We start from the raw sequence: 26,623 nt of genomic DNA, 5'->3' as shown, positions 1-26,623 counted from the left end.
AATTTAACACCAGCTGTCTGCAATTAAAGTAAGATCGAATCTCGCCAGGCTCAAGGTTGACTCAGCCTTCCATCCTTTCTAAGGTAGGTAAATTGAGGACTCAGTTTATGGGGGCAATAAGCTGACTTTGTATAAATATACAAAAGTATGAAGGCTATTGCTTAACACATTGTAAGCCACCCTGAGTCTCCGGAGAAGGGCGGCATATAAATCAAATTAAAAATAAAAATGAGCTGCAAAGGGAACTAGGAGATATGTTTAACCTAATGAAGAGAAGACTCAGGAGAGACATGATAGGATCTTCCAATACTTGAAGGGTTGTCACAAGGAAGAAGGGGTTGAATTATTTTCCATAATTCCTGAGGGCAAGACAAGAAGCAATGGGTGGAAGCTCCTCAGAGGGAGATCCAGTTTGGAAATAAGGAGGAATTTCCTGGCAGTGAGAACAATTAATCGGTGGGATAGCTTGCCTCCCAGAGTTGTGGGTGTTCCATCATTGGAGGCAGTGGTGGGATTCAAATAATTTAAAAACTGGTTCTCTGCCCTAATGACCAGCTGGGTAGGCGTGGCTCAGTGTGGTCATGTAACCATGTTGGCATGGCCAACTCAACATCACTCACGTCGATGGGTGCTTCGCCTTAGCTGTTACAATGTAATAAGGGTTAACCAGAGAGGCAGTTTCTGTAAGCAGGGCAATAAAGATTAGGCTAGAAATAACACCAGAATGTTTCCTTCCTGCCTTCCTTACAGGATTAGCCCTGTAAAGTGAAAAAAAAAACAAAATAAGATTTCTTCCAACAACCGATTCTCCGAACTGCATAGAAAGTTAACAACCGGTTCTCCCGAATAGTGCGAACTGGCTGAATCCCACCACTGACTGGAGGTCTTCAAAAAAAGATGGGATAACCACTTGCCCAGGGGGGTATAAGATCTCCTGCCTTGGTTTCGGGGTTGGGCTAGAATAGGGGTATCAAACTCAACGCTCACGGGGCTGGCCTGGAAACAGCAAAGGACCGGCCCACAGTGCCTCTGCCAGGGAAAATGGAGCTCAGGGGAGTGAGGCGTGTGCAGCCCCCACCCGGCTCCATTTTCCTTGGCAGAGGGCTATCAAAACAAACTGAAAACAAAACAAAAGGAGAAATGTTTCCCCTTTTGCATTTGAGCATGCAAGAAGGGAGAGGAAAGGAGAAAGGGAAACGAGGAAAGAGGAAAGAGGACGAAAAAGAAGGGATGATGGGAAGAGAGCAAGGAAGGGAAAAGAAGGAAAGAAGAAAAAGAAGAAGAAAAGAGAATTAGGGAAGCAAGGAAGGAAAAAGAAGAAAAGGAAGAAAAGGAAGAAAGGAAGGAAGGAAGGAAGGAAGGAAGGAAGGAAGGAAGGAAGGAAGGAAGATAGAAAGATTATAATAAGAGTGAGGGAGGGTCATAGGGAAGTCCTTCCTTAGCACTTGGCCACCACAGATGCCCCTGACACAAGTGACATTGAGCTGACCATGCCCACCACCAATCATGCCCACCACCAGCCATGCCCACACCCGGCCTTCCGAGGTCAAACACAACCCTGAAGCAGCCCTCAATGAAATCAAGTTTGACACTCCTGGACTAGAAGATTAACAAGGTTATTTCTAGGCCCATCACTAAAGATTCGATGATGATTCTGTTGCCACAACCGCACCAGAAATAAGTGGGATCATTTTCTAACCCAGCAGACCAACATAGGAACTTTGAGGCCTCGAGTCATTTTTAAGGCTAGCACATGCCCAGACGTGAAAGTGCCCTTCCCATTACAGCTGTTGCCTTGCCCTATAATTATCTAGAACTCTACTCTGCTGACCATGGGATCCCCAACTGCAGGGCAGGAGAGATGAAAGGAAGGAACAACCCAAAAGAAAATTGCTTACTTGAACTTTCTGTGCTACAGTGAAATCCGAAAGTTGGAAGAGTAGATTATTCTACCTGAGACTTCCTGGGAAACAACAACTGAATGAAAATTTGCTGGTAGAATTACCTTCAACCATTGCACCATAGAGAGTATTTTAATTTACTGCACCTGTGCATGATTTGCCAATTGCAGATAGAACGGTGCTCCAGAGAGTCAACATCATTGCCCAGAGGATCATTGGTCGCCCTCTCCCCTCTTTGGAAGAGCTTTATAGCTCCCGCTGCCTTAAGAAAGTTCAAAACATTCTTAAAGATCCATCTGATCCTGGGCACCCTTTTTTTTGAACTATTACCATCTGGCAGACGGTACAGGACAATAGGCTGAAAAACAGCTTCTATCCCAGGGCAGTAACTATATTGAATTCTACTGTATAGTGCAATATTAATGCAATATCAGGGGTTTTAGTTGTATAGAATGTGAAGGATGTGTGTTTTTGTTTTATTTTTATAGTTTTCTTAAATAATAATAATAATAATAATAATAATAATAATAATAATAATAATAATAATAATAATAATAATTTTATTTCTATACCGCCCTTCTCCCGAAGGACTCAGGGCGGTGTACAGCCTATTAAAAGCAGAAGACAAACATCAATTAAAATAATTTAAAATTATTAAATAAATTATTTAATTTATATATATATAAATTATTAAATAATTATTAAAGTATGATGTACACTGAAGATGGCATTTAATTTTGTTGTACGAGGTGCAATGACAATAAAGTAACCTAAAGTAGTGGCAACTCAGCTGTCAGGTTTCGATGTCATCTCAAATAAATTGCACTCCCAAACAATTAATCTTTGCTGAAATATTCCATTTATTGAGTACGACAGATCTGGCCCCGACTTCGTCGTAGCCGATACTAACCCTCTGACCCCCAAACCCTTCCCTTTCCGTTCCCCAATTCTCATCTTCTCATTGGCCATCTTCCAAGTCAGTCTCCCCAGCTTCTGACCTCAGCCCACAGGAATGTTCCCCCTCCATCCCATCTCCTAGGGGATATTATCTACAGAGAAAATAAGTAGGTGAAAAGTCAAGCCTCGTCTCCTCCTTTTTATGGCAGCATCAGAATGCTGACATCAGCATCTATGGGTGTGAGGAACTGTGGGTATCCCTAAGCGATACCTGGATGGATCTGCATGATCTTAAGATGTTCGCAGTCTAAATATCCATCAGAGAAGATGTCCTACAGATCTCATCCTTCCAAGGTGGTCCAGATATTAGGAGAGATTGGAGGACATCATGGGGTCAATTCTAGCAGGATACACAGGTCTTTGCGTGTGTGTTTTTTTTTGCCATAAAGCAATGCCTGAATTCTCTGGATTTTTCTGGTTGTTTGGCAGTCTACCCTTTTGTGGGCGAACTCACCGTCACACGGTCCTGTTCTCTGACCTGCAACCTTTCCGAGATAGACGAAATTGGTTCCACGCGTCTGATGACCTGTTGCCGCACTGACCTCTGCAACCACAGTGGGGCCTCCTGGCTAGAGATCAGCTACACCATGTTGGGAGGAATTCTGGCTTCTTTCTTCCTCGTCTTCAGTTGAGACTGAATTGCTCCAGGATTTGGCCGAGAGTCTACTTTACTTTCTTAGAACGATGGGTTCAATGATGGGCTGTCCTCTCTTCCTATTCCTGGATTCCTCTTTGTCTCAAATAAAGAAAATGGGAGCAGAAACTTTGGTCTGGAACTTACTGCAAAAATATCTGTAGCTCAGGGTTGAACTGTGGGGTCCTTGGAGTTCTCTCAACTTGATTGTTTTCTTTCTTTCTTTCTTTATTTGTTTCCATTTCTATACCGCCCTTCTCCAATAGGACTCAGGGCGGTTTTCTTGCAGGCCTTTCAATGCACAACATCAGCATTGCAAGAAGAGAGTGAGGTTTGTGGAGTGGACAAGAAGGGGTGGAGGAAGAGGACGAGGAGAAGGGTGGAGGAGAAATGTGGTGTCCTTGCTGTTTTCTGAGCTTGCTTGTTTTCTTGGAAATGTTTCATCACCCAACTTTCCCAATTATCAGTGCTAGAAATGTTTGTGGAGAGGAGGAGGAGAACTGCGGGGACCTTCGTGCTCTCCAAAATTGGTGGTTTTCTTGGAATGTTTCATGACCCAACTAGGTAACATGAGTACTAGAAGGGAGTGGGGTTTGTGGGGAGGAGGAGGAGGAGGAGGAAAAGGAGGACTCCTTGGTGCTCTCTGTCCCTGCTTGTTTACTTCTTGCAGACATTTCTTTACCCAACTAGATAACATCACCAGTGCTAGAAGGGAGTGAGGTTTGTTTTCATTTGCTGCAAAAATGTTGGAAAATGAATGTGGTTGTTGGTCAGGTTAGTGTCAAGTTTCCGAAAGATGCCCTAATTAATTCATGAGCCATGATCCAAACTTCAAAGGAAATATAGTCATTTATTAGGAGCAACATTCCGGCAATACTCGGATGCAGTTAGGACTGATCCCACGTAGATTTACGTTCCCCTATGACCCTGTCTCTCCCCTCCTCCCTGGCCATGTCATAAATCACATTCTCCAATTAACCACTTTGGCTGGCTGTGAAACCTAACACCCTCCTTCTGATTGCGGTCAGGAAGAATGTATGGAATTCACTTCAGTTCTCCCTCCCTCCTGCTCATGGCAACTTGAAAGCTTTGCAAGTTGACAGTTAGTTCTAATCTTACATGCACTTCCAGATAATCCTGAGATCCAGATCAGTGGAAGCTTACATGTTGCACAGTTCAGCTAGCAAATATATACCCTGACATTCGTTAATTAAACTTTAGCAAATGACAAGACAGTTTGAGGGGGCAAAAATGGGATGACACACAAGTGAAAAACAAGCCTTCATTTTAGGTAGTATTTTAAGTGCCTCTACAGCTTGGAAAAAATGCTAATTAGAAAGCATCACTGTTCTGTTTTGAATTTATCTCCATTCATTTTTTAAAAGATGAATTTTAATGTGATTTTGTGCTGAGCTGTTGGTTTTGGTTAATTGTGCAAGGCACATTTCATATCTGCCTTGTAAATCAATCCAAGAAGAAGCCAGCATGGCACAAAGATCTCTCTGACAAATTGAAAGACAAAAAGGACAAGTGTAAAAAATGGAAAGAGGGACACATCACTAAGGCAGAGAATATCAGCAGATAGCCAGAATTTGCAAAGACGAAGTCAGGAAAGCAAAGGTTCAGAATGAACAAAGACTTGCAACGAAAGTCAAAGATTATTAAAAAAGTTTCTTCCAACATATAAATAACAAGAAAAAAAAATCAAGGAAACAGTTGGTCCACTAAAGAGAGAAGACGGCAAAGAAGTCTTGATAGTACAGTGGTTTAATGCACCCTGTTATTAACACAGCTGCCTGCAATTACTGCTGGTTCGAATCTCTCCAAGGCTCAAGGTTGACTCAGCCTTCCATCCTTTCTAAGGTAGGTGAAATGAGGACCCAGTTTGTGGGGGCAATAAGCTGACTTTGTATAAAATATACAAAAGGATGAAGGCTATTGCTTAACACATTGTAAGCTGCCCTGAGTCTCCGGAGAAGGGCGGCATATAAATCAAATTAAAAAAAAAAAAAAAAGTAACAGGCAGCAGAGAGAAAGCAGAGCTGCTTAACTCATTCTTTGCATCGGCCTTCAAGCAAAAAGAAACAATATTGATTGGTCAATATTGGAAAAGGGTTGATGTTCAAGAATGGACTTTGAAGATGGCCAGTTTTGCAGAAATGGCGAAGATATCAGCATACTTAAAAGACCGGACTCAAGAGAGTTATGTATGGGAGTGGAAGAATTGGATAGATTATGTGCAGAATAAATACCAAACCAGGAAGTACCAGATAGTTTTTAGCTAAATGTTGTGTAGAAATGTATAGTTTATAAGGGGCGAAATAGTTTATTGTGATGTAAAAATTTATAGTCCACAGGGAGGGGAATAGAGGGGTGGTAAAGTATGACATAATATAATATGGATGGATTTCACCTTGGGGAAGTCATGGGGAGGGAGGGTTTGGGGGGGTTGGGGAGGGATGGGGGGGGAAATGGGGGAAAATTTGTTGTTTGTAAAACTTTTCCAATAAAAAAAGCAAAAAGAAACAATAATCCAACCTACCAAAAACATAACTGTAAAAGACAGACTAGAAATAAAAATTAAAATAAACAAAAAAAAATGGTAAGAGAACACTTGTCTGATCTTGATGAATATAAATCACTGGAACTTGATGGATTACATCCTAGAGTTCTGAAGGAGTTAGTAGACATCATCTCAGAACCACTGTACCACATCTTCCAAAAATCCTGGAGCACTGGGGAATTACCAGAGGACTGGAAAAGACCTGATGTGGGTCTCATCTTCAAAAAAGAGGGAAAAAACAAACCCAGGAAACTACAGCCTAACATCAATACCAGGGAAGATACTGGAAAAGATAATAAAAAAACAGATCTGCCAACATCTAGAAACGAGTAAAGTAATGACTAGAAGTCAACATGGGTTTGTTAAAAACAGATTATGCCAAACCAATCTGATTTCATTCTTCAACATAGTGCCTAAATTAGTAAACCAGCAAAATACTGTGGACATAATATACTGTACTTAGACTTCAGTAAGGCATTCGACAAAGTAGACCGCAACCTACTTCTTGGTAAGCTAGAAAAAAGTGGGATAGATAACATCACCATCAGATGGATTTGTAACTGGCTGACAAACTGTACTCAACAAGTAGTCCTTAATGATGTTGTAGAAATGAAAGGCTGAAACACATTCCTGGGTCAGACAGATTCATTTATTTGCGCAAAGGTTCAGTGCAATGTTTGGTTCTAGCAAATCTGAACAAAGACGAATTATGATTTCATGATTTAAATATGTTTTCAAGACAAAGAGTTCTATGAGCCCTTCCGGCTTCCATATATGGTTACATTAAAAATACATTATACTTACATTACACTTTACTAATTACCAAACCATTACATACTAGTTAATGAAATTATTGTGGCTACACATTTTCACTACTCCATCAATTACTAATTATTAAGCTATTACAACTTTTACTAACTCATCACTTTATAGTTTACAATTGTCCTTTAAGTGCTGTAATGTTTAAATGCAGAAATTATGGCTATACTTTAAACAATAAGTAACCTTCTGTCTCCCATGTATATCCGTTCAGATGTTCCCATATATCTGAATTTCCGTAGTTTCTGATTCTATTAAGAAGATGTATAGAATCAGTGTGTTTGACACAGGGCCATAGGTCAAGTAATTATGGGGACATCCATGAACTAATTGCTCAGCTTCTTTTCTTTATCTGAGTCAGTCATTCACCAGAACCCCACTCTTAGCTTTCCTGATGGATGACAGCTGGGCCTCATCAGAAGATATATTTACCAATAATGGAGTTTAGCTGCCTCTAACAAGCACGTGAATAGAGAGGTTCTCTCAAAGTTTATTCAGAGTTCATAGATTTGATCTGACTTTATGTACCTGACTTGGAATGATTATTTCTTTTATTCACCTTATTTGCTACTAATTACCTCATTTCTACCTCAATGATACTACATCTAGATGGAGGGAAGTAAGCAGTAGGTTCTGTCCTAGGCCCGGTACTCTTCAATATCTTCATAAATGACTTAGATGAGGGAATAGAAGGGGATCTTACCAAATGCAGATGATACTAAGCTGGCATAGGCAACACATTAGATGATAGACTCAGGATCCAGATGGATCTGGACAGACTTAAACACTGGGACCTATCTAACAACCTGAAATTCAATGTAGAGAAAAGCAAAGTCTTACACTTAGGCAAGAAAAACCAAAAGCACACATATAGACTGGGTGGAACCAGACTTAATAGCAGGAACTGTGAGAGGGATGAATCAATTAAATATGAGCCAACAGTGTGCAGCGGCAGCCAAAAAAGCCAATGCAATCCTAAATTGCATTAACAGAGAGATACAATCAAGATCAAGGGAAGTACTAATATCACTCTATAAAGCCTTAGTAAGACCAAACCTAGAACGCTGCATCCAGTTTTGGTCACCACACTATCAAAAAGATGTTGAGACTCTAGAAAGAATGCAGAGAAGAGCAACCAAGATGATTAGAGGACTGGAGGCTAAAACATACAATGAACGGATGCAGGAACTGGGCATGGCTAGTCTAGTGAAGTGAAGGACCAGGGGAGACATGATAGCAGTCTTCCAATATTTGAGGGGCTGCCCCAGAGAGGAGGGGGTCAACCTATTTTCCAAAGCACCTGAAGGCCAGACAAGGACTAATGGATGGAAGCTGATCAAGGAGAGATTCAACCTAGAAATAAGGAGGGATTTTTTGACAGTGACAACAATCAACCAGTGGAGCAGAAGTTGCCTTCGGATGTTGTGGGAGCTTCATCACTGGAAGCTTTCAAGAAGAGACTGGACTGCCATTTGTCAGAAATGGCGTAGGCTCTCCTGCTTGAGCAGGGGGTTGGACTAGAACCGTGATGGCGAATCTATAGCACGCGTGCCACAGGTGGCATGCAGAGCCATATCTGTGGGCACGCAAGCGTTGCCTTAGCTCAGCTCCAGCGCGCATGCGCGCCCCAGTCACATGATTTTCAGGCGTTCTGGGCCCACCGGAAGTCAGAAAATGGGCAGTTTCCGGCCTCTGGAGGGCCTCCAGGGGGTGGGGAAGGCTGTTTTTGCCCTCCCCAGGCTCCTAGAAAGCCTCTGGAGCCTGGGGAGGGTGAAAAATGGGCCTTCCGGTCCCACCATAAGTCAGAAAACGGGCCATTTCTGGACTCCGGGGGGGTGGGGAAGGCTGTTTTTGCCCTCCCCAGGCTCCAAGAAAGCCTCTGGAGCCAGGGGAAGGCAAAAAAACAGGCCTACCAGGCCCACTGTGCCATCAGGTGCTAAAAGTGAGGGGAGCGCGGGGGGGGCGCATTGAATTATGGGTGTGGGCATACGACGGCAAATAGGTTAGCCATCACTGGACTAGAAGACCTCCAAGGTCCCTTCCAGCTCTATTCTGATTCTTTGCTCTGCTCCTTCAGGAAGACAAGCAGTTGGGAAGGACAGCCTATGCGTTGGTGTTTGTGAGTTCACTCAGACTTTTTCCTAGAAGTGCGGCTGTGATTACCGCAGTCATAGGCTGCTCTTTTATTACTCCCGTCACCATCTCCAACTCAGACGTCGTTTAGAAGCTCCAACTGTTCCTTTGGAAAGGAACAATTGAGAAATCAGAGTGCTTCATATCGACATAAGTCCCTCTGAAACTGCAGGAAGAGTTGGAGAACCTGGCCTTCTTTTGCAGATCCGGTTGTTCTACATTGTTGTGATGGACAAAGCCATTGCACAGCACAGTTTGGATGGCAGAAAAAGCTTTGCTTTCAGGCACAATAGGTCAACTGAGGCCCTTTGTGCAGAGGGGATGTGCTAATTCAGATAGTCTTGTGGAGAGAAAAACACAAATCAAACTACCTTTCCTTCACAGGTCCTGTTGTATTGTAGGAAGTTAGCACCCACCCCTTCCTTAGAAGAATGAAATATTTTAGGAAATATTAAAAAGGCAGAATATTATGTTTCCCTGTATGAGAAATGGAGAAGCATGTTTTAAAGACGAAGCAGCTCCCACCTTCCTGCCCTCCCCAACCTTTGTCAATGGACCATCATCTGCAACACAATAGGACCCATCTAGCAACAGAAACTAACACAATAGGACCCATCTAGCAACAGAAACTCAGCACCTGGCACCTGGGAAGATTACATCAGCCAGCAAGGCTAGCTAAGACCCCCGCCCCCTGGGAGTCTGACAACCAATCAGGATACTCTTTCGGGGCCCCAGGAAGTTCAAAGCCAGAGAGAGCATAAAACCTGGAAACTCGCTGTATCTGCCCCCTTTTTTCTGTTCAGGAACTCAAGCCATGTGATCCTGTCCACCATTAAACCATCTTTCCAAGCAGTCTCCATGTTTCCAGTGTCTTTTCCCCCACTTGGAGTTGAACCCAGAAGGATATTTCTTCCTACAGTATGAACCCCAAATTGCAAACTCTGGAACTGTGCCCCTTTTTGTCATGTTATTTTGTCATGGTCATGTCGGGTACATTGGAGATGGTGACCCTTTGAGAGCTGGAAGCAATGAAATTTTATTTCAATGTATGCCGATTAGGGTACATTCAAAATGACAATAAAGTTATTGTTCTTTTTTTTTTTTTAATGAAATTTTATTGAGTAAAGAATATATTACATTTCAAACTCTACGGTACGGTAATGTGTAGTCATCTTGTATATTTACATATATGGAATCTAATCAATTATCTAGGTATTATACAGTTTATACATAAGCCTTGTAAGATTAAACACATAATACAACAATAATATATAGATTAATTAATGATTATACATTGTCCTAATGAGAGTTAACTTTTGCATTTATTTTTCAACCACCTATACCACAGATCCCAGATCGTATAGAATTCTGAGTCTTCCTTTCCATTTAAAACATACGTTAATCTGCACATTTCTGCACAGTCCAATACTTGACAATAAAGTTATTGTTCTATTCTAAACTGTGATGGGTCCTTGATGGTCTCTGAGCTTGCTTGTTTTCTTGCAGGCATTTCATTACCCAAATTCAGTAACATCAGTGCAAACTCCTTATCAGCACTGATGATGTTACCTAGTTGGGTCATGAAATGTCTGCAAGAAAACAAGCAAGCTCAGAGACCACCGAGGACCCCTCATGTCAACCCCAAGCTACAAATATTCCTCCCTATTAGCATTGTAGACTATGCTTGGCAGCTCATATTTGAGACATGGGCTCTCTGTAAAGCTGATGTCGATGAATTAAATCGAATTAAATGAATTTTGAAGTGTTCTCAACATAAGCCTGATCGGCTTTAAAAGCTTCTCTGGAGGATTTATAGCTCACTGATTCAGAACACCTGACCTAGAGGTACTATCCTTCATTCTCGGTGGAATTAAAGAGGCATACTCTGGATTTTAACCAGCTCATCAGATGCTTTAGGTTATTGTTTCTCAACGTAGATGGGGATAGATGGGGAACTCATCAAATTTGCAGATGACACCAAGCTGGCAGGAATAGCCAACACTCCAGAAGATAAGCTCAAGATACAGATGGATCTTGACAGACTTGAACATTGGGCACTATCTAACAAAATGAAATTCAATGGTGAAAAAAGCAAGGTTCTACATTTAGGCAAGAAAAACAAAATGCACAGGTACCATATATGTGGTACCTCGCTCAATAGTAGTAACTGTGAGAGGGATCTTGGAGTCCTACTAGACAACCATTTAGATATGAGCCAGCTGTGTTGCAGCAGCTGCCAAAAAAGCCAACACAGTTCTGGGCTGCATAAACAGAGGGATTGAATCAAGATCACGTAAAGTGATCATACCACTTTATAATGCCTTGGTAAGGCCACACTTGGAATATTGCATTCAGTTTTGGTCGCCACGATGTAAAAAAGATGTGGAGACTCTAGAAAGGGTGTAAAGAAGAGCAAGAAAGATGATGAGGGGACTGGAGGCTAAAACATATGAAGAACGGTTGCAGGAACTGGGTATGTCTAGTTTAATGAAAAGAAGGACTAGGGGAGACATGATAGGAGTGTTCCAATATCTCAGGGGTTGCCACAAAGAAGAAGGAGTCAAACTATTCTCCAAAGCACCTGAGGGCAGGACAAGAAGCAATGGATGGAAACTAATCAAGGAGAGAAGCAACCTAGAACTAAGGAGAAATTTCCTGACAGTTAGAACAATTAATAAGCGGAACAACTTGCCTGCAGAAGTTGTGAATGCCCCAACACTGGAAATTTTTAAGAAGGTGTTGGATAACTATTTCTCTGAAGTGGTGTAGGGCTTCCTGCCTGGGCAGGGGGTTGGACTAGAAGACCTCCAAGGTCCCTTCCAACTCCGTTATTCTATTCTATTCTATAACTTTGGTGACTCGAAGAGGTGTGAACTTCAACTCCTTCCCAGAATTCTGGGAATAACAGAGTTGGAAGGGACCTTGGAGGTCTTCTAGTCCAACCCCCTGCTCAGGCAGGAAACCCCATATACTATTTTAGACAAATGGTTGTCCAGTCTCTTCTTAAACATTTCCAGTATTGGACCATTTACAACTTCTGGAGGGAAGTCAGTTCACTGACTGATTGTTCCAACTGTCAGGAAATTTCTCCTTAGTTCTAGATTGCTTCTTCCCTTGATTAGTTTCCATCCGTTGCTTCTTGTCCTGCCTTCTGGTGCTTTGGAGAATAGCTAGACCCCCTCTTCTTTGGGGCAGCCCCTGAGATATTGGAAGACTGCTGTGATGTCTCCCCTGGTCCTTCTTTTCACTAGACTAGCCATGCCCTGTTCCTGTAACTGTTCTTCGTATGTTTTAGCCTCTAGCCCCCTAACCATCTTTATTCTTCTCTGCACTCTTTCCAGAATCTCAACATCTTTTTTTATATCTTGGTGATCAAAACTAGATACAGTATTCAGAAGAGAACAGAATAGAGTAACAGAGTTGGGAGGGACCTTGCAGGTCATCTAGTCCAACATCCCACCTGCCCAAGCTAGAGACCCTACACCATTTCTGACAAATGGCAGCCCAATCTCTTCCTGAAAGTCTCCAGTGATGAAGCTCCCACAACTTCCGAAGGCAACTTCTGTTCCATTGGTTGATTGTCCTCACTGTCAGAAAATTCCTCCTTATTTCCAGGTTGAATCTCTCGTTGATCAGCTTCCATCCATTAGTCCTTGTCTGGCCTTCAGGTGCTTTGGAAAATAGTTCAACCCCCTCCTCTCTGTGACAGCCCCTCAAATACTGGAATACTGCTATCATGTCACCCCTGGTCCTTCTCTTCTCTAGACTAGCCATACCCAGTTCCTGTAACCATTCTTCATATGTTTTAGTCTCCAGTCTCCTAATCCTCTTGGTTGCTCTTCTCTGCACTTTTTCTAGAGTCTCAACATCTTTTTTACAGTGTGGTGACCAAAACTTGATGCAGAATTCTAGGTGTGGTCTTACTAGGGCTTTATAGAGTGGTATTAGTACCTCACTTGATCTTGATTGTATCCCTCTGTTCAGTGGTGGGTTCCTCCCGGTTCGGTCCGGTTCGGCCGAGCTGGTAGCGGTGACGATATGACGTCACCGAACCGGTTCTCCCCCCTGCCCTCCCACCCCCCCACGTTATTCTTACCTTTTATTTGGTCCCACCCCCAATCTATTGCTGCCTCCTGAGTCCCAGCTGATGACTAGAGGGAAAAAAAACTGTTTAAACTCTTGCCGCGGGGCTTCAAAGGGCTGCCCTACAGCTGATCAGTGTTAAAAGCAAACAAATGAGTTGGGTCATAAGTGCGAGGACTGGTCGTAAGTGCGAGGACATTCCAGAAATGACTCTGACCAGTTGGCCACGCCCACCTAGTCACACGACCTCCAAGCCACACCCACAAAATAAGCCACGCCCACAGAACCGGTAGTAAAAAAAATTAGAACCCACCCCTGTCTCTGTTAATGCAGCTTAGGATTCCATTGGCTTTTTTGGCTGCCGCTGCACACTGTTGGCTCATATTTAGCTGGTTGTTCACTAAGACTCCAAGTTCCCTCTCACAGTTGCTGCTATTAAGCCTGGTTTCCCCCAGTTTATATGTGTGCTTTTGGTTTTTCTTACCTCAGTGTAAGACTCTATTTTTCTCTACACTGAATTCCATGTTGTTAGATAGGGCCCAGGATTCCAGTCTGTCCAGATCCATCTGGATCCTGAGTCTATCATCTAATGTGTTGCCTATGCCAGCTTAGTATCATCTGCATTTGGTAAGATCCCCTTCTATTCCCTCATCTAAGTCGTTTATGAAGATATTGAAGAGTACCGGGCCTGTACCCCACTTCTTACTTCCCTCCATGTAGACATAGACTCATTAAGGACTACTCATTGAGTTTGGTTTGTCAGCCACTTACAAATCCATCTGGTGGTGATGCTGTCTATCCCACTTTTTTCTAGCTTACAAAGAAGTAGATGCTGGTCTACTTTGTCGAATGCCTTGCTGAAGTCTAAGTGTATTATGTCCACAGTATTTCGCTGGTCTACTAATTTAGTCTCTATGTTGAAGGATGAAATAAGATTGGTTTGGCATGACTTGTTTTTGACAAACCCATGCTGACTGCTAGTTATTACTTTACTCATTTCCAATATGCTTTGATTTTGTCAACACAATAGACCTTGATGATTGCAACCGAACATATTTAATCGCACAAATGAAGGGAATTTGTTAGGCTAATGTTGCAGGATCCAATCTGGGTTGATCGTTGGGATTAGAGGTGCTGTTCTCTGTGTGATATTTATATGGTGCATGTTGTAATGTGGCTTTTTAGATGTTTGGGGTGTATTGATGGCTGGCTTTTAAATAATTGGCTGTCATTTGCTTGTGTTGCCCAGCCTTTGCCTTTTAAGTACTTGATAGGCTGGTGGTAAATCAGCCCTCCTGTTGACCGTCGAGAGCAGGGGTGAAATCCAGCAGATTCTTACAGGTTCCGGAGAACTGGTAGCGGAAATTTTGAGCAGTTCAGAGAAGCGGTAGCGGAAATTTTGAGTAGTTCAGAAAACTGGCAAATGCCACCTCTGGCTGGCCCCAGAGTGAGGTGGGAATGGAGATTTTGCAATATCCTTCTCCCAGGAGTGGGGAGGGAATGGGGATTTTGCAGTATCCTTTCCCTGGAGTGGGGTGGGAATGGGCATTTTGCAGTATCCATCTCCTGCCACACCACCAAGCCACACCCACAGAACCGGTAGTAAGACAATTTGGATTTCATCACTGGTCGAGAAGGTCCGTTTCCTAGGCTTCAATCACTTCCCTGGCTGTTTTTGTGCCTGCTCGGCCAACAATCTTAGTAGATTGAAAGATGGAATGTGCGTTCATTGCAGTGTGAGGCTACAATGAGTTCGAGTCTCTTCGTCGGACTGCTCGAGGACTTATTGGCAGCCTCACGCTACAATGAACAAAGACATACCGTATTTTTCGGAGTATAAAACGCACCTACCTTTTTTGGTTGTTTTTTTTATTTTTATTTTTATTTTTTAGACAAACACACATACAAACATACAATGTATTTTCTTTGAACAGAGTATTTGGCTGGTTCACAAATTTAAACAGTGTTTAATCATTTCAATTAAATTTACAATTTCTATATTTCCTTTTTGCCATATTTATTCCTCATCTATTTTTTTTAAAAAACCAATATTACCCTTCATCCTCATCTCTAATCTTAATCAAATTCATTTTTCCCCTTCTAGTCTATAATATACCCCTTCCCATTGTCATCTATTTTTATATCCATCCTCACATTGTTTAATTATGTAATTATGTAATACAGTTGTTTAATACAAATTCAACATTTTAATATAAATCAATTAGTTATAAAACTATCTTTTTTGTATATTAATCAATATGAACATGAATATTCCTATTATTTCCATGCAATCCATTCTTACAAATCAATTAATTATATTTACCAATAATAATAAACCAAATAATTTCCCCTCTTATGTTACTCATTTTCACATCTTAAACTCTCCCAATAACCCACATAGTTTTGCCCATATAATCCTCCAAATCACAATTTAATCATTTCTACTTTCATCACAACATATAATTGAAAATATTTCAATCATTACAATTTCCCTAATTAAATTTAAAAATGTTCTAGCTGTTATCCAAGCTACAATTTAATCCTTTTTTACTTTCACCACCATATACCATTAAAGATATTTCAATTGTTAGTTTATACTTATTCTTATTTCTAAAAAAAAGAAAAAAAGAAAAACTTATCATTGTCAAGATTTCAAAAATACAAAGACAAATATTCCAATTATTATTCATTTCATTTTTACAATCATGATTTCCCATTTATTTCTTACTACTATTCATGTTTCAATTTTAAATATGTATAACATTTTTCTCTTCATTTCTTTTTCTCCCTTCCCATTTTTATTTTTGCCTTTTTTATTCTCCTTTTTTTCTTTTGTGTTTAAAATCTTGAACTCTCCTCTTTTGCCCTAAATTTCCCATTGTTTGTACCTACCTTTTTTGGTGAGGAAAAAGAAGAAAAAGAAATCTCCCTGTGTCTCTGCCTAATTTTGCCTCGCTGCAGCAAACAGCAAACAGCAAACAGCTTACTTTACTTTCAGTTTCGTTTTCAGTGTAGCTTGATTAGCACAAGGAAAAAAAAATCTGCTCCAGCAATTTAGCTCTTTGCAGCAAGCAGCAGAGCCCTGAGCAAAACAGCTGAGAGCAAATCAGCTGAGAGTCGGAAGGTGATCTAATCAACTAATTAATCAGCTAATTAATCTATCCTGAAGCTGAAAGGAGCTGTTTTTTCTTGCTGTTTGCTTGCAAGGAGGTAACTGCTGCGAGGCACAGGCCAAAGGGTGGGGGCCAGTGGGTGGGCAGGGCTACATTTGGTGTATAACACACACCTAAATTTTCACCCCCTTTTTGGGGGTAAAAAGGTGCGTCTTATACTCCGAAAAATATGGTACATTCAATTTTGCAGCTACTAAGACTGTTGGGCGAGCAGGCACAAAAACAGGGAAGTGTCTGTTTCCCGTCTGAATGGGCCCATCGTCAGTCAACAGGAGTGCTGATTTACCACCAGCCTATCAATTACTTAGAAGGCAAGGACTAGGCAACACAAGGAAACACCAGCCAACGACTTAAAAGCCGGCCATCAACACACCCCAATCAACATCTAAAAAGCCATACACAACAGGCACTATACATACCACAGAGAACAGCACACATTCTGCTAGAGAGAAGTTCCCTTCTGAAGATGGGCTCCAGCATGAGCCTGAAAGCTCGGAAGACAAAACCTCACATCAACCTCTCTATAGGGAATGTTGCAACAGTTCTGTTTCCCAGGCTTCAATCACTTCCCTGGCTGTTTTTGTTCCTGCTCAGCCAACAATCTTAGTAGATTGAAAAATGGAATGTGTGTTCATTGCAGTGTGAGGCTACCAATGAGTTCGAGTCTCTTCGTCGGACTGCTCGAGGACTTATTGGCAGCCTCACACTACAATGAACAAGGACATACACTCACGTCCCGATGGAGGACCCAGATTGGATCCTGCACCATTAACCCCAGTCTCCCAACCGGGCCTAAAACTCAACTGGCAGTTCAAGCTGATTGCTTGAAAAATATGTGAACTGGATGCCTTTGCAGGGAATGTTGCAAACAGCTCCGATTGCAGAACTGTGTTGCAGAAACTTTGGATTCAAGTTCTAACCACAATTTTACCCAACTTGCATTCCTATGAAATTGGAGTTTGGAAACACAGTAAAGATTAAGACACTGTCCCAGGCTTTATTCTAGGAATAATGTCGACAACAAATGACCCAACAACAAATCTAATTAAATCTCCTTTTGGCATCAGATCTAAACTTTAATCAGGCGTACAGCCTTCCATTTTGTCGTTCAGTCCGCAGAATATGGCAGCATCTGGTAGAAACCATGATGGCGATGTCCGTCTTGATGTCCTTTCTCAAATGATGTAATGGTTTGTATCAGCCTTTGTGTAATGAAATCGTGATGCGCGTAGGACTACTTGATTCTCCTACACCCCTAGCCCCCAGGATACTCATGACAACATTAGATACAATTATGAATAACATCTCTTTGGCTTTATTCAGAAGAACAGGCGGTCCAGATGTTTCTGAAGATGGGCTATCAGCAGATCTGAAGAACCTTCTAGTTGTTTTTGCTATTGTCCTCGACCTCATTCTTTAGTCTTTCTCTGTTGATTTGGTTGCTTTTCAGCCAGAAGTGGACATCTTCAGGGATTTCAGGAGATTCCACCTGCAATTAAATCCCACAATTAAATCTCACAAATTAAACAGCGAAGGAAGCTAGAGGACCTAAACAGGAGGTGTGCAAAATTTGAGTCCGGGTGTCTCTCACTATTTGGGGGAAACGCCCGTCTTTTCCATAGAATTAACTGCTACTTCATGTTCGTTCTGGTGATAGCTTTTCTTTCTGTTCGCTGTACTGATGGCTCATTTGCCATAGGGCTCTTTGCTGTAAAAATGCAAGCTTATGGCATGAACTCAGAAGGAAGGGAGGAGATGCGTGTTTGCAAGGCCTACATAACAAAGATGACGGAAAAGGGAGTGTGGACAGGTGGGGCCCCTTTCAATGTCAGGCACATCATACAAGACATATGATATACAAGACACTTTTCAACTTGCCAATGAACTGTTGGTGGGGAGGGAAAGGGGAAACCAAATGCTGAGAATGTGTGCGTGGACTTTGAGAGCCTGGCAACCATCAAGGTCACCACTCCTATCCTATCCTATCCTATCCTATCCTATCCTATCCTATCCTATCCTATCCTATCCTATCCTATCCTATCCTATCCTATCCTATCCTATTCCATTCCATTCCTTGCTACTCTACTCTACTCTACTCTACTCTACTCTACTCTACTCTACTCTACTCTACTCTACTCTACTCTACTCTACTCTACTCTACGGATATTGTTTGGAAGAACAGAAGCCAAGTAGAGGCATTTAAAAACAGTTTTTATCCCTTCCTTTCACTATAGAGAGGACATTGGGTTGGTAATCAACCACCAAGTTCTTAATATGGGTAATCCTCAACCCTTTGACTGCTCGCCAGTGGTGAAATCCAATTTTTTTTACTACTAGTTCTGTGGGTGTGGCTTGGTGGGCATGGCTTGGTGGGCATGGCAGGGGAAGGATACTGCAAAATCTCCATTCCCACTCCACTCCAGGGGAAGGATACTGCAAAATCTCCATTCCCACCCCACTCCTGGGGGAAGAATATTGCAAAATCTCCATTCCCACCCCAGTCTGAGGCCAGCCAGAGGTGGCATTTTCTGGTTCTCCAAACTACTCAAAATTTCCACTACCGGTTCTCCGGAATCTGTCAGAACTTGCTGGATTTCACCCCTGCTGCTCACTTAGCAACCCAGTTCAAAGTTATAATGGACCCGAAAAAGGGAACTTCTGTCCCATATACAAATTTCTGATGGTAACCCCTTCCGGTGGTCATGTGATCTCACTTTGGGAGCTCAGCAATACAACCACGATTATGGCCATTTTCAGCATCCTATGGTTATACAACGGGTCCACTTAACAACTGTGGCATTTGCTTAATGACCACTGGAAAAAATGTTCGTAAAATCGGTTTGGTTACCAACCTTTTTTACAACTTATGAGCATAATGGGCAGGCTCCATTATGGTTGTAGCCTGAGGAGTCCCATTCTAAGATTTAAATACAGAATATGGTTTAAAACTACCAAAGGGGGGGGGGAGGAGGAGGAGGAGGAGAAGGAGGAGGAGGAGAAGGAGAAGAAGAAGGAGATGGAGAAGGAGAAGAAGAAGAAGAAGAAGAAGGAGGAGGAGGAGGAGGAGGAGGAGGAGATGGAGATGGAGATGGAGGAGGAGAAGGAGGAGGAGGAGGAGGAGGAGGAGGAGATGGAGAAGAAGAAGAAGAAGAAGAAGAAGAAGAAGAAGAAGAAGAAGAAGAAGGAGATCTATCATCTGTCCATTTGCTTCACTGTCTGTCTCTATTGATCTATCATCTATCCATCCATCTGTCTATCCATCTGCCTGCCTGTCTATCTGTCTGTCTGTCTATTTATCTATCATCTATTAATCATCTACTGTATATATCTATCTATCCATCTGCATTGTCTGTCTCTATTGATTTTCCATCTATCTGTCTATCCATCTGCCTCTCTATTTACTCTATCATATCATATCATATCATATCATATCATATCATATCTATCTATCTATCTATCTATCTATCTATCTATCTATCTATCTATCTATCTATCTATCTGCTTCACTGTCTCTGATGATCTATCATCTAGCCATTTGTCTATCCATCTGCCTATGTCTGTATCTCTCTCACCTGTCTGTCTGTCTGTCTGTCTGTCTGTCTGCCTGCCTGCCTGCCTGCCTGCCTGCCTGCCTGCCTGCCTGCCTGCCTACCTACCTACCTACCTACCTACCTACCTACCTACCTACCTACCTACCTATCTATCTATCTATCTATCTATCTATCTATCTATCTATCTATCTATCTATCTATCTATCTACCTATCTACTGATCTACCTATCTACCTATCTCTTTATCTATCATCTATCATTTATCACCTATCTCTCTCATCTATCTTTTATCTCTCATCTATCAACCTATCTTAATTCATTGCAAGACTCACAATGAAAAATTAAACAAAATTAAATTAAATTTATCAAGGCCAAAAGTCAACATAAAGCTTTTGCTTAAGATGAGTGAAAAAAATGTATTATGCAAAGACTAAGTGATAAATAATTTTATACACAGGGAGTTTAGAATATTTTGCATAATGAGGTTTGAGAAATATACTTGTAGTTGGAGTGCCTTTTCCCAGGCACGATTCAGGGCAACAGAAAAATTTGCACTGCAATCTACTGTCTTTATGTTCTTCTTTTAAGGCGATAAAAACATTCTCAGGAGGATTCATACGGTACCGTACTTTATGGGCAGAGGTGGGTTTTGTATAATTTTACCACCGGTTCGCCGTGCACCGAAAATGTGAGCAAATGTGAGTGTCGCACACCGAAAATGTGAGCTTTGCTCATGCACGCAGCTTGTATGCATGCACACAGCTTAGAAAATGTGGCTAAACAGAACGGCATAGCCCTAGTAGTGGCCACTACCAATTCGCCCGAACTGGTCTGAACCAGCTGAATGCCACCACGGTTAATGGGTTAGCTATTCTGTATACTATTAAATCTCTTGCTCTTGTAACCTTTAATTGGGCAAAATGATGCACTATAAAGCGGCAATTTTTAAACCAAGGGACCTCAACCCTAATATGCAGAATGCATCCAAAATCTGGGCTATTTTGAAGGCATTTCTGAAAATATCCCAGTTCCCCCCCCCCCCAGTATATTAGGATATTAGAAGTGGTATAATTGAAGTTCTGTCTGTGTTGAAGGCATGAAGGATTGCGGTAAGGAAATATTTTTGCACTGATGACCCAATGAATCATGAAGTGGCCTTTTTAGAGATGGCATAAAAATGTCTAGATACAAAATCACAGTTTCCACAGAGAACCTCAGATCGTATCAGCTGGCTGTTTTATTTATTTATTGTTTTTTAAATCCTCAAAAGCTTTCCTAATATACAGCTGGAATCTGCTTTGAAGAATGGGAGAGAAAGTCTGACCCATGAGAAAAATCAAGAAATGGTTTATGTCCCCCCTTTTTTTCCCCCTCTCCCTCCCCCTCCCTAACCCCCCTCCCCACCCCACCCCCCCGTGACTTCTTCATAACAAAAAAAAAACCTAATTCATAACAGATTACTTACTCCCTCCTCTAGATATTGACCTTTACTTACTAAAAATATTATTAATATTATAACATCCCCCTTTATCCATACATATCAAAAAAGAGAAAAGAAAGGGGAAAAAAAAGACATTATACTATGACATTATAAAATAACTTCTCCACTTTAAAACTATACGATAAGTCCTACTTTAACATTTAATCTTCTATATATATTAAAAATTTGTATTTGAAAACTTTTTCAATTAAAAAAAAAAAAAAAAGAAATGGTTTATGTCCTACCACCAATAGCCTCCCACCGGCCGGTACGCTCCCATAGAGAGGGGCTCCTCCGGGTGCCGTCAGCCAAACAATGTCGACTGGCGGCCCCCAGGGGGAGAGCCTTCTCTGTGGGGGCACCTACTATCTGGAACAAGCTCCCCCCGGAGATACGGAGGATCCCGGACCTGCGCACTTTCCGCCGTGCTCTCAAGACCTTTTTATTCCATCAAGCCGGCCTGGTCTAAATCTTTCCCCTTTAAAATGTAAATTTTAATTTGTTTTTAAAATTATTGGGTGTTTTAAATTTGTCTCGGCCAAATTGTTTAATTCGGTTTTATTCTGTTTTTAAATTTTGTATTTATGTGTTTTATTCTGTGGCTGTTCACCGCCCTGAGTCCTTGGGGAGTTAGGGCGGTATACAAATCCAATAAATGAAATGATGAAACGATGTCCTCATTTATGAAAGTGAATTTCAGTCAGGACAGCCTAAAAATCATATAGCCCTTAGGTTATAGACAGCTGCATTGCGTGGCTCTTCTGATTAAGTCCATGATTCTTCTTGCACATAATGACACAAAGATCAGGGAGAAGAGGACTTGGAAAATGAGATTCATAGCAGCAGCCCTCCTCGCTGAAGAATATCTTAGCTTCTCTCTCTCTTTCTCCCCTCTCTCTCTCCCTCTCTCTCCCTCTCTCTCCCCTCTCTCTCCCCTCTCTCCCCTCTCTCCTTTTTCCTCCGTCCTCTCCCTTCTTTCTCTCCTTTCTCCCCTTTCCCTCCCGTCTCTCCCCCTCTCTCTTCTCTCTCCTCTCTCTCCTTTCTCCTCCGTCCTCTCCCTCTCCTCTCTCCCTCCCTTCTCATTTCTCCTCTCTCCCCATCTCTCTTCCCTCTCCCTTTTCTTTCCCTTCTCCCCTCTCTCTCCCCTCTCTCTCCTCTCTTTTCTCTCCTCTCCCCTCTCTTCTCTCTCTCCCTTCTCCTCCGTCCTCTCCCTCTCTCTCCTCTCTCCCTCCCTTGTCATTTTTCCTCTCCCCATCTCTCCTTCCCCCTCTCTCCCCCTCTCCCTTTTCTTTCCCTTCTTCCCTCTCTCTCCCCTCTGTCCCCTCTCTTTTCTCTCCTCTCTCCTCTCTCTCCCTTCTCCTCTGTCCTCTCCCTCTCTCTCCTCTCTCCCTCCCTTGTCATTTCTCCTCTCTCCCATCTCTCCCCCTCTCTCTTCCCTCTCCCTTTTCTTTCCCTTCTCCCCTCTCTTTCCCCCCTCTCTCCTCTCTGTCCCCTCTGTCCCCTCTCTCCTCTCTCTCTCTTCTCCTCTCTCCTCTCCCTCTTTCTTCCCCCTCCCTTCTCATTTCTCCTCTCCCCATCTCTCCTTCCCCCTCTCTCTCCCCTCTCTCCCCCTCTCTATCCCCTCTGCCCCCTCTTCCCTTCTCTCCCTCTCTCCCCTCCTCTATCTTCTCTCTCCCCCTCTCTTCTCTCCTCTCCCTTACATACCTTCTCTCTCTCCCCCCTCTCCTCTCTCTCTCTCTCTCACACACACTCCTCTCTCCTCTTATTCTCTCTCTCTCCCTCCTCCCTTTTTTCTCTCCCCTCTCCTCCCTCTCTCTTCTTCCCTCCCTCTTTCCCCTCCCCTTTATCTTTTAGGAAGCAGTTGAAAACTTCCTTCTGTTGGGAAACCAGTTTGGAAGACAGAAGCAGCATTTCTTTTAAACGTTAATGTTTTCCACATTTTGGATTTGACGCCAGATTTCAACACCTTGTTCTTAGCTGCCGAAAAGTTGCTTGAGCAAACAGCATGCAAATGCTGCTTGCTCAATACCTATCTGACTACAAATAAGATACTCCTTTCCTTATGTCTGAGCCTTGATGGCCTCTCTCCTAGGCAAGGATTCTGCATTTGTCTCCGCCTTCCCCTTCTTTCTGTGTCAGCTCAGCCTCCATCAAGTTGGATTTGAAAGCTGCTTTGTTGCAGCTGCCTATCTCAACCAGGGTTAGATCCCAACCAGGTCTGATCGTTCCTGTATCCTCCTCCTCCTCCTCCTCCAAGGCAGGAAGAGACATGACCTTAGGAGCAGGGTTTTCGAGGGGCCAAGAGATGCCTATCTGAGTTGGAGGAAGCAGAATAAGAGACTGGAAAGGGTCCTTGGTCTTCTAGCCCAAACCCCTTGCTCGAGCAGGAGACTTCATACACGTAATGGTGAACCTATGGCACGCGTGCCAGAGCTGGCGCACAGAGACCTCTTTGTGGGCGTGCATGCCATCGCAGGCGGATCTTTTGGTTTCCGGCACCACTGACGCATGCATACCTGGTTTTGGGGTTTCTGGACTTTGGGTTTCCGGTGCACACATGTGCATCAGCTGCCTTGTCTTTGGGCTTCCGGCACTCTGGCAAACATGCGCGCGCACATGTTTCCGTTTGGGCACTCGGTGCCAAAAAGATCCTCCATCACTGCCCTATACCCTTTCAGACAAATGGCTGTCTAATCTCTTCTTAAAGACCTCCACTGTTGGAGCATTCAGAACTTCTGGTGGCAAGCTGTTCCACTGATCAATTGTTCTAACTATTAGGAAATTTCTCCTTTAGTTCTAAGTTAGATCCCTCCTAGAAGTGCTGGAATGTATTCACTATTTAGGAAGTGGAAGAAACTCCTGGTTCTTGACCAGTGGTGAAATCTAAAATTTGTTGCTATTGGTTCTGTGGTGTGGCTTGGTGGGGGGGTAATGTGACTGGGTGGGTGTAGCCATTTATTATTTTTTTTACTTTTAAAACCATTTTTTTCTACAACCTCTTCCGTGAAGAGGTTGTAAAAAAATGCTTTCAAAAGGCTCTCACGATCCCAGCTGAGTTGCCTGATCGGCAGAAACTTTTTTTTCTTTTAAATGCCTCTGACGATCCAAGCTGAGTTGCCTGATCGTCAGAGGCATTTAAAAGAAAAAAATAAAGCCTCTGATGATCCCAGCTGAGCCACACGATCATCAGAGGCTTTTTTTTTTTAACTTTTAAAAGCATTTTTTCGGCCGAAGAGGTTGTAGAAAAAATGCTTTTGAAAGTAAAAAAAAAAAGCCTCTGATGATTGTGCGGCTCAGCTGGGCATGGAGGGGAAGGGGGCGGGGATTTTTGCTACCGGTTCTCCGAACCACCCGCCTCCATCCCTACCGGATTGGGCGATCCGGTCCGAACCGGGAGCATTTCACCCCTGCTCTTGACCCTGGTCGAATTCTGTACAGGTGGATGGCCTGTATGATGGAAGTGTGCCCTGAGGTCAACAATCACACCCTTTGCGATAAGTTTGGAAGCCTTACCTGCCTCCCGTACAGAATCTGGAGGACTTCGCTTGGAGACATGCCACTCACGTGATGCCGGACCAGCACAACGGCACAGACAAACCCATCTTTGCAACTGAGAAATTGTTGCTCCAGGTAAAACGCGTGGTCATCCCAGCCTAACAAGCGTGTCCGGATGGCAAAGTGTTCCCACAGTTTCAAAGACCGTCGGAAACGCCAAGAGGAAGCCGTCATCATGGTGTTGGATTTACGGTTCCAGACGGTTTGCATGAGACCACAGCGGAACATGTACCCATAACGGCCGAAATCAGCCTCCCGGGCGTAACGCGCATTATTCATATGCCCCAGCGAGTCCAGATCAGCAGGCACAACCCAGCTGTACCTTACGTCTTCATCCAACGCTTTTGTTTGGGGGTCTGCATACCTCCAACGAAAGTACACGAAGAGGGCCCAAATTTGATACCAAGCATCCAGGAAGGCGAAGAAGATGGCGGCAACAAAAGCTGAAAGTGAGAATACTATCAGCACCGGCACCAACATATTGAAATATCAGTGGTCTGCCTGGAATATAGAGAGACGTAGTTCGAATCTTGAGTTGGAGTTGCAAGCTGAAGGTTCGCGAAGGAGAGAAGTTCCACAGACAGATATTTCTCTCTGATTCTTCTTCTTCTTCTTCTTCTTCTTCTTCTTCTTCTTCTTCTTCTTCTTCTTCTTCTTCTTCTTCTTCTTCTTCTTCTTCTTCTTCTTCTTCTTCTTCTTCTCCTCCTCCTCCAGCTTGGTCTTGTCTTTCTTCTGCCTTGAAGTGACCGCTCTATGCTTCTTCCGGGAGCTTTTTGAGTCTTTAGTGGACCTCATGTAGAACTCCGCCTTCAGCTTCAACGCTTCTTTGATGAAGCAAGAGGTTGGCTTAAGCCAACGAAGGATTGTAACATCTAATTACAACTGATAATTAATGGGTGGCAGAGAAGGCTACAAGGAATCTTCTGCTTACCTCATAGAATCCCAGGGTTGGAAGGGAGGTCTTCTCATCCAACTCTCTGCTCAGGGTAGCAGATCTTGTAACATCCCGGTCAAATGGTTGTCCACTCTATTTTTGAAAACTATTTTTGACAGGATAGTGGGGAATGGAAGGATCCTGTCACCATCCAATCAGAGCTGAAGAAGCTTCTTGGATGAGAAGCGAAACGTCTTCAAAAGGGGAAATAAACCCCCAAGAAAGTCCAGTTTCCTCCTGAAAAAATCACCTTTGGGACAAGCATGACCCGGATGACTAAGAATCTCTACAGTCTTTCAATGATGAAGCATCCACAATTCCAGGAGACAAGCTATTCTATGGGGTAATTGTTCTCACCGTCTGGAAATTTCTCCTTACTTCTAGATTGGATCTCTTCCACCTATTAATTTTGGTCCTGCCCTCTGCCATTTTGGAGAAGAAGTCAGTCCCCTCTTCTCTGTGACGGCCCCTCAAGTAACTGGAAGACAGTTACATGTCCTCTCTAAGCAATGGTGAAATCCAATTTTTTTTTTTTACTATCGGTTCTGTGGGCGTGGTGTGGCTTGGTGGGCGTGGCAGGGGAAGGATACTGCAAAATCTCCATTCCCTCCCCACTCCTGGAGGAAGGATTTTGCAAAATCTCCATTCCCACCCCATTCTGGGGCCAGCCAGAGGTGGTATTTGCCGGTTCTCCGAACTACTCAAAATTTCCGCTACCGGTTCTCCCAACTGCTCAAAATTTCTGCTACCAGTTCTCCAGAACCTGTCAGAACCTGCTGGATTTCAGAATCCCTGCCTCTAAGCCATCCCTACAATAGAGCAGGCATAGCTAGCTCCCTCA

At 42.9% G+C, this 26,623-nt stretch overlaps 3 protein-coding genes across 4 annotated transcripts in view; 2 read left to right on the top strand and 1 right to left on the bottom strand.

Moving 5' to 3' along the window:
* LOC117666902 (secreted Ly-6/uPAR-related protein 1) overlaps positions 1 to 3,621 on the top strand; it is a 34,331-nt gene extending 30,710 nt beyond the window's left edge. For both annotated transcript variants that reach the window (XM_087890960.1, XM_034419924.3), the window contains one exon: positions 3,288 to 3,621. In XM_087890960.1, coding sequence (XP_087747086.1) covers positions 3,288 to 3,490 — 203 coding nt within the window. In that variant the 3' untranslated portion in view covers positions 3,491 to 3,621. The remainder of the gene's footprint in view (positions 1 to 3,287) is intronic.
* LOC148114985 (uncharacterized) overlaps positions 1 to 26,623 on the top strand; it is a 451,234-nt gene that overhangs the window by 373,215 nt on the left and 51,396 nt on the right. The window lies entirely within an intron of this gene.
* Positions 14,949 to 25,604, bottom strand: LOC148114988 (protein THEM6-like). The gene is made up of 2 exons (XM_087890955.1): positions 24,807 to 25,604; positions 14,949 to 17,752 (listed from the first exon to the last, which is right to left on the bottom strand). Exons 1-2 carry the CDS (start codon positions 25,326 to 25,328, stop codon positions 17,645 to 17,647), a joined length of 630 nt encoding a protein of 209 aa, XP_087747081.1. The 5' UTR covers positions 25,329 to 25,604; the 3' UTR covers positions 14,949 to 17,644.

The sequence above is a fragment of the Pantherophis guttatus genome, chromosome 3, assembly GCF_059756535.1.
Source record: "Pantherophis guttatus breed Tessera chromosome 3, ASM5975653v1, whole genome shotgun sequence".
Taxonomy (NCBI): Eukaryota; Metazoa; Chordata; class Lepidosauria; order Squamata; family Colubridae; genus Pantherophis; species Pantherophis guttatus.
Note: the sequence above shows the minus strand (reverse complement) of the source record. Positions and strands in the feature narration are given on the sequence as shown.

What these genes read in the sequence shown, in the direction of transcription:
- LOC148114988 (XM_087890955.1), bottom strand. Translation starts at nt 25,328, where the DNA reads ATGTTGGTGCCGGTGCTGATAGTATTCTCACTTTCAGCTTTTGTTGCC. An exon ending in AGATTCTGTACGGGAGGCAG is followed by an intron (nt 17,753 to 24,806) that starts GTAAGGCTTCCA and finishes ATTTAATTGCAG; the next exon opens with GTGGAATCTCCTGAAATCCC.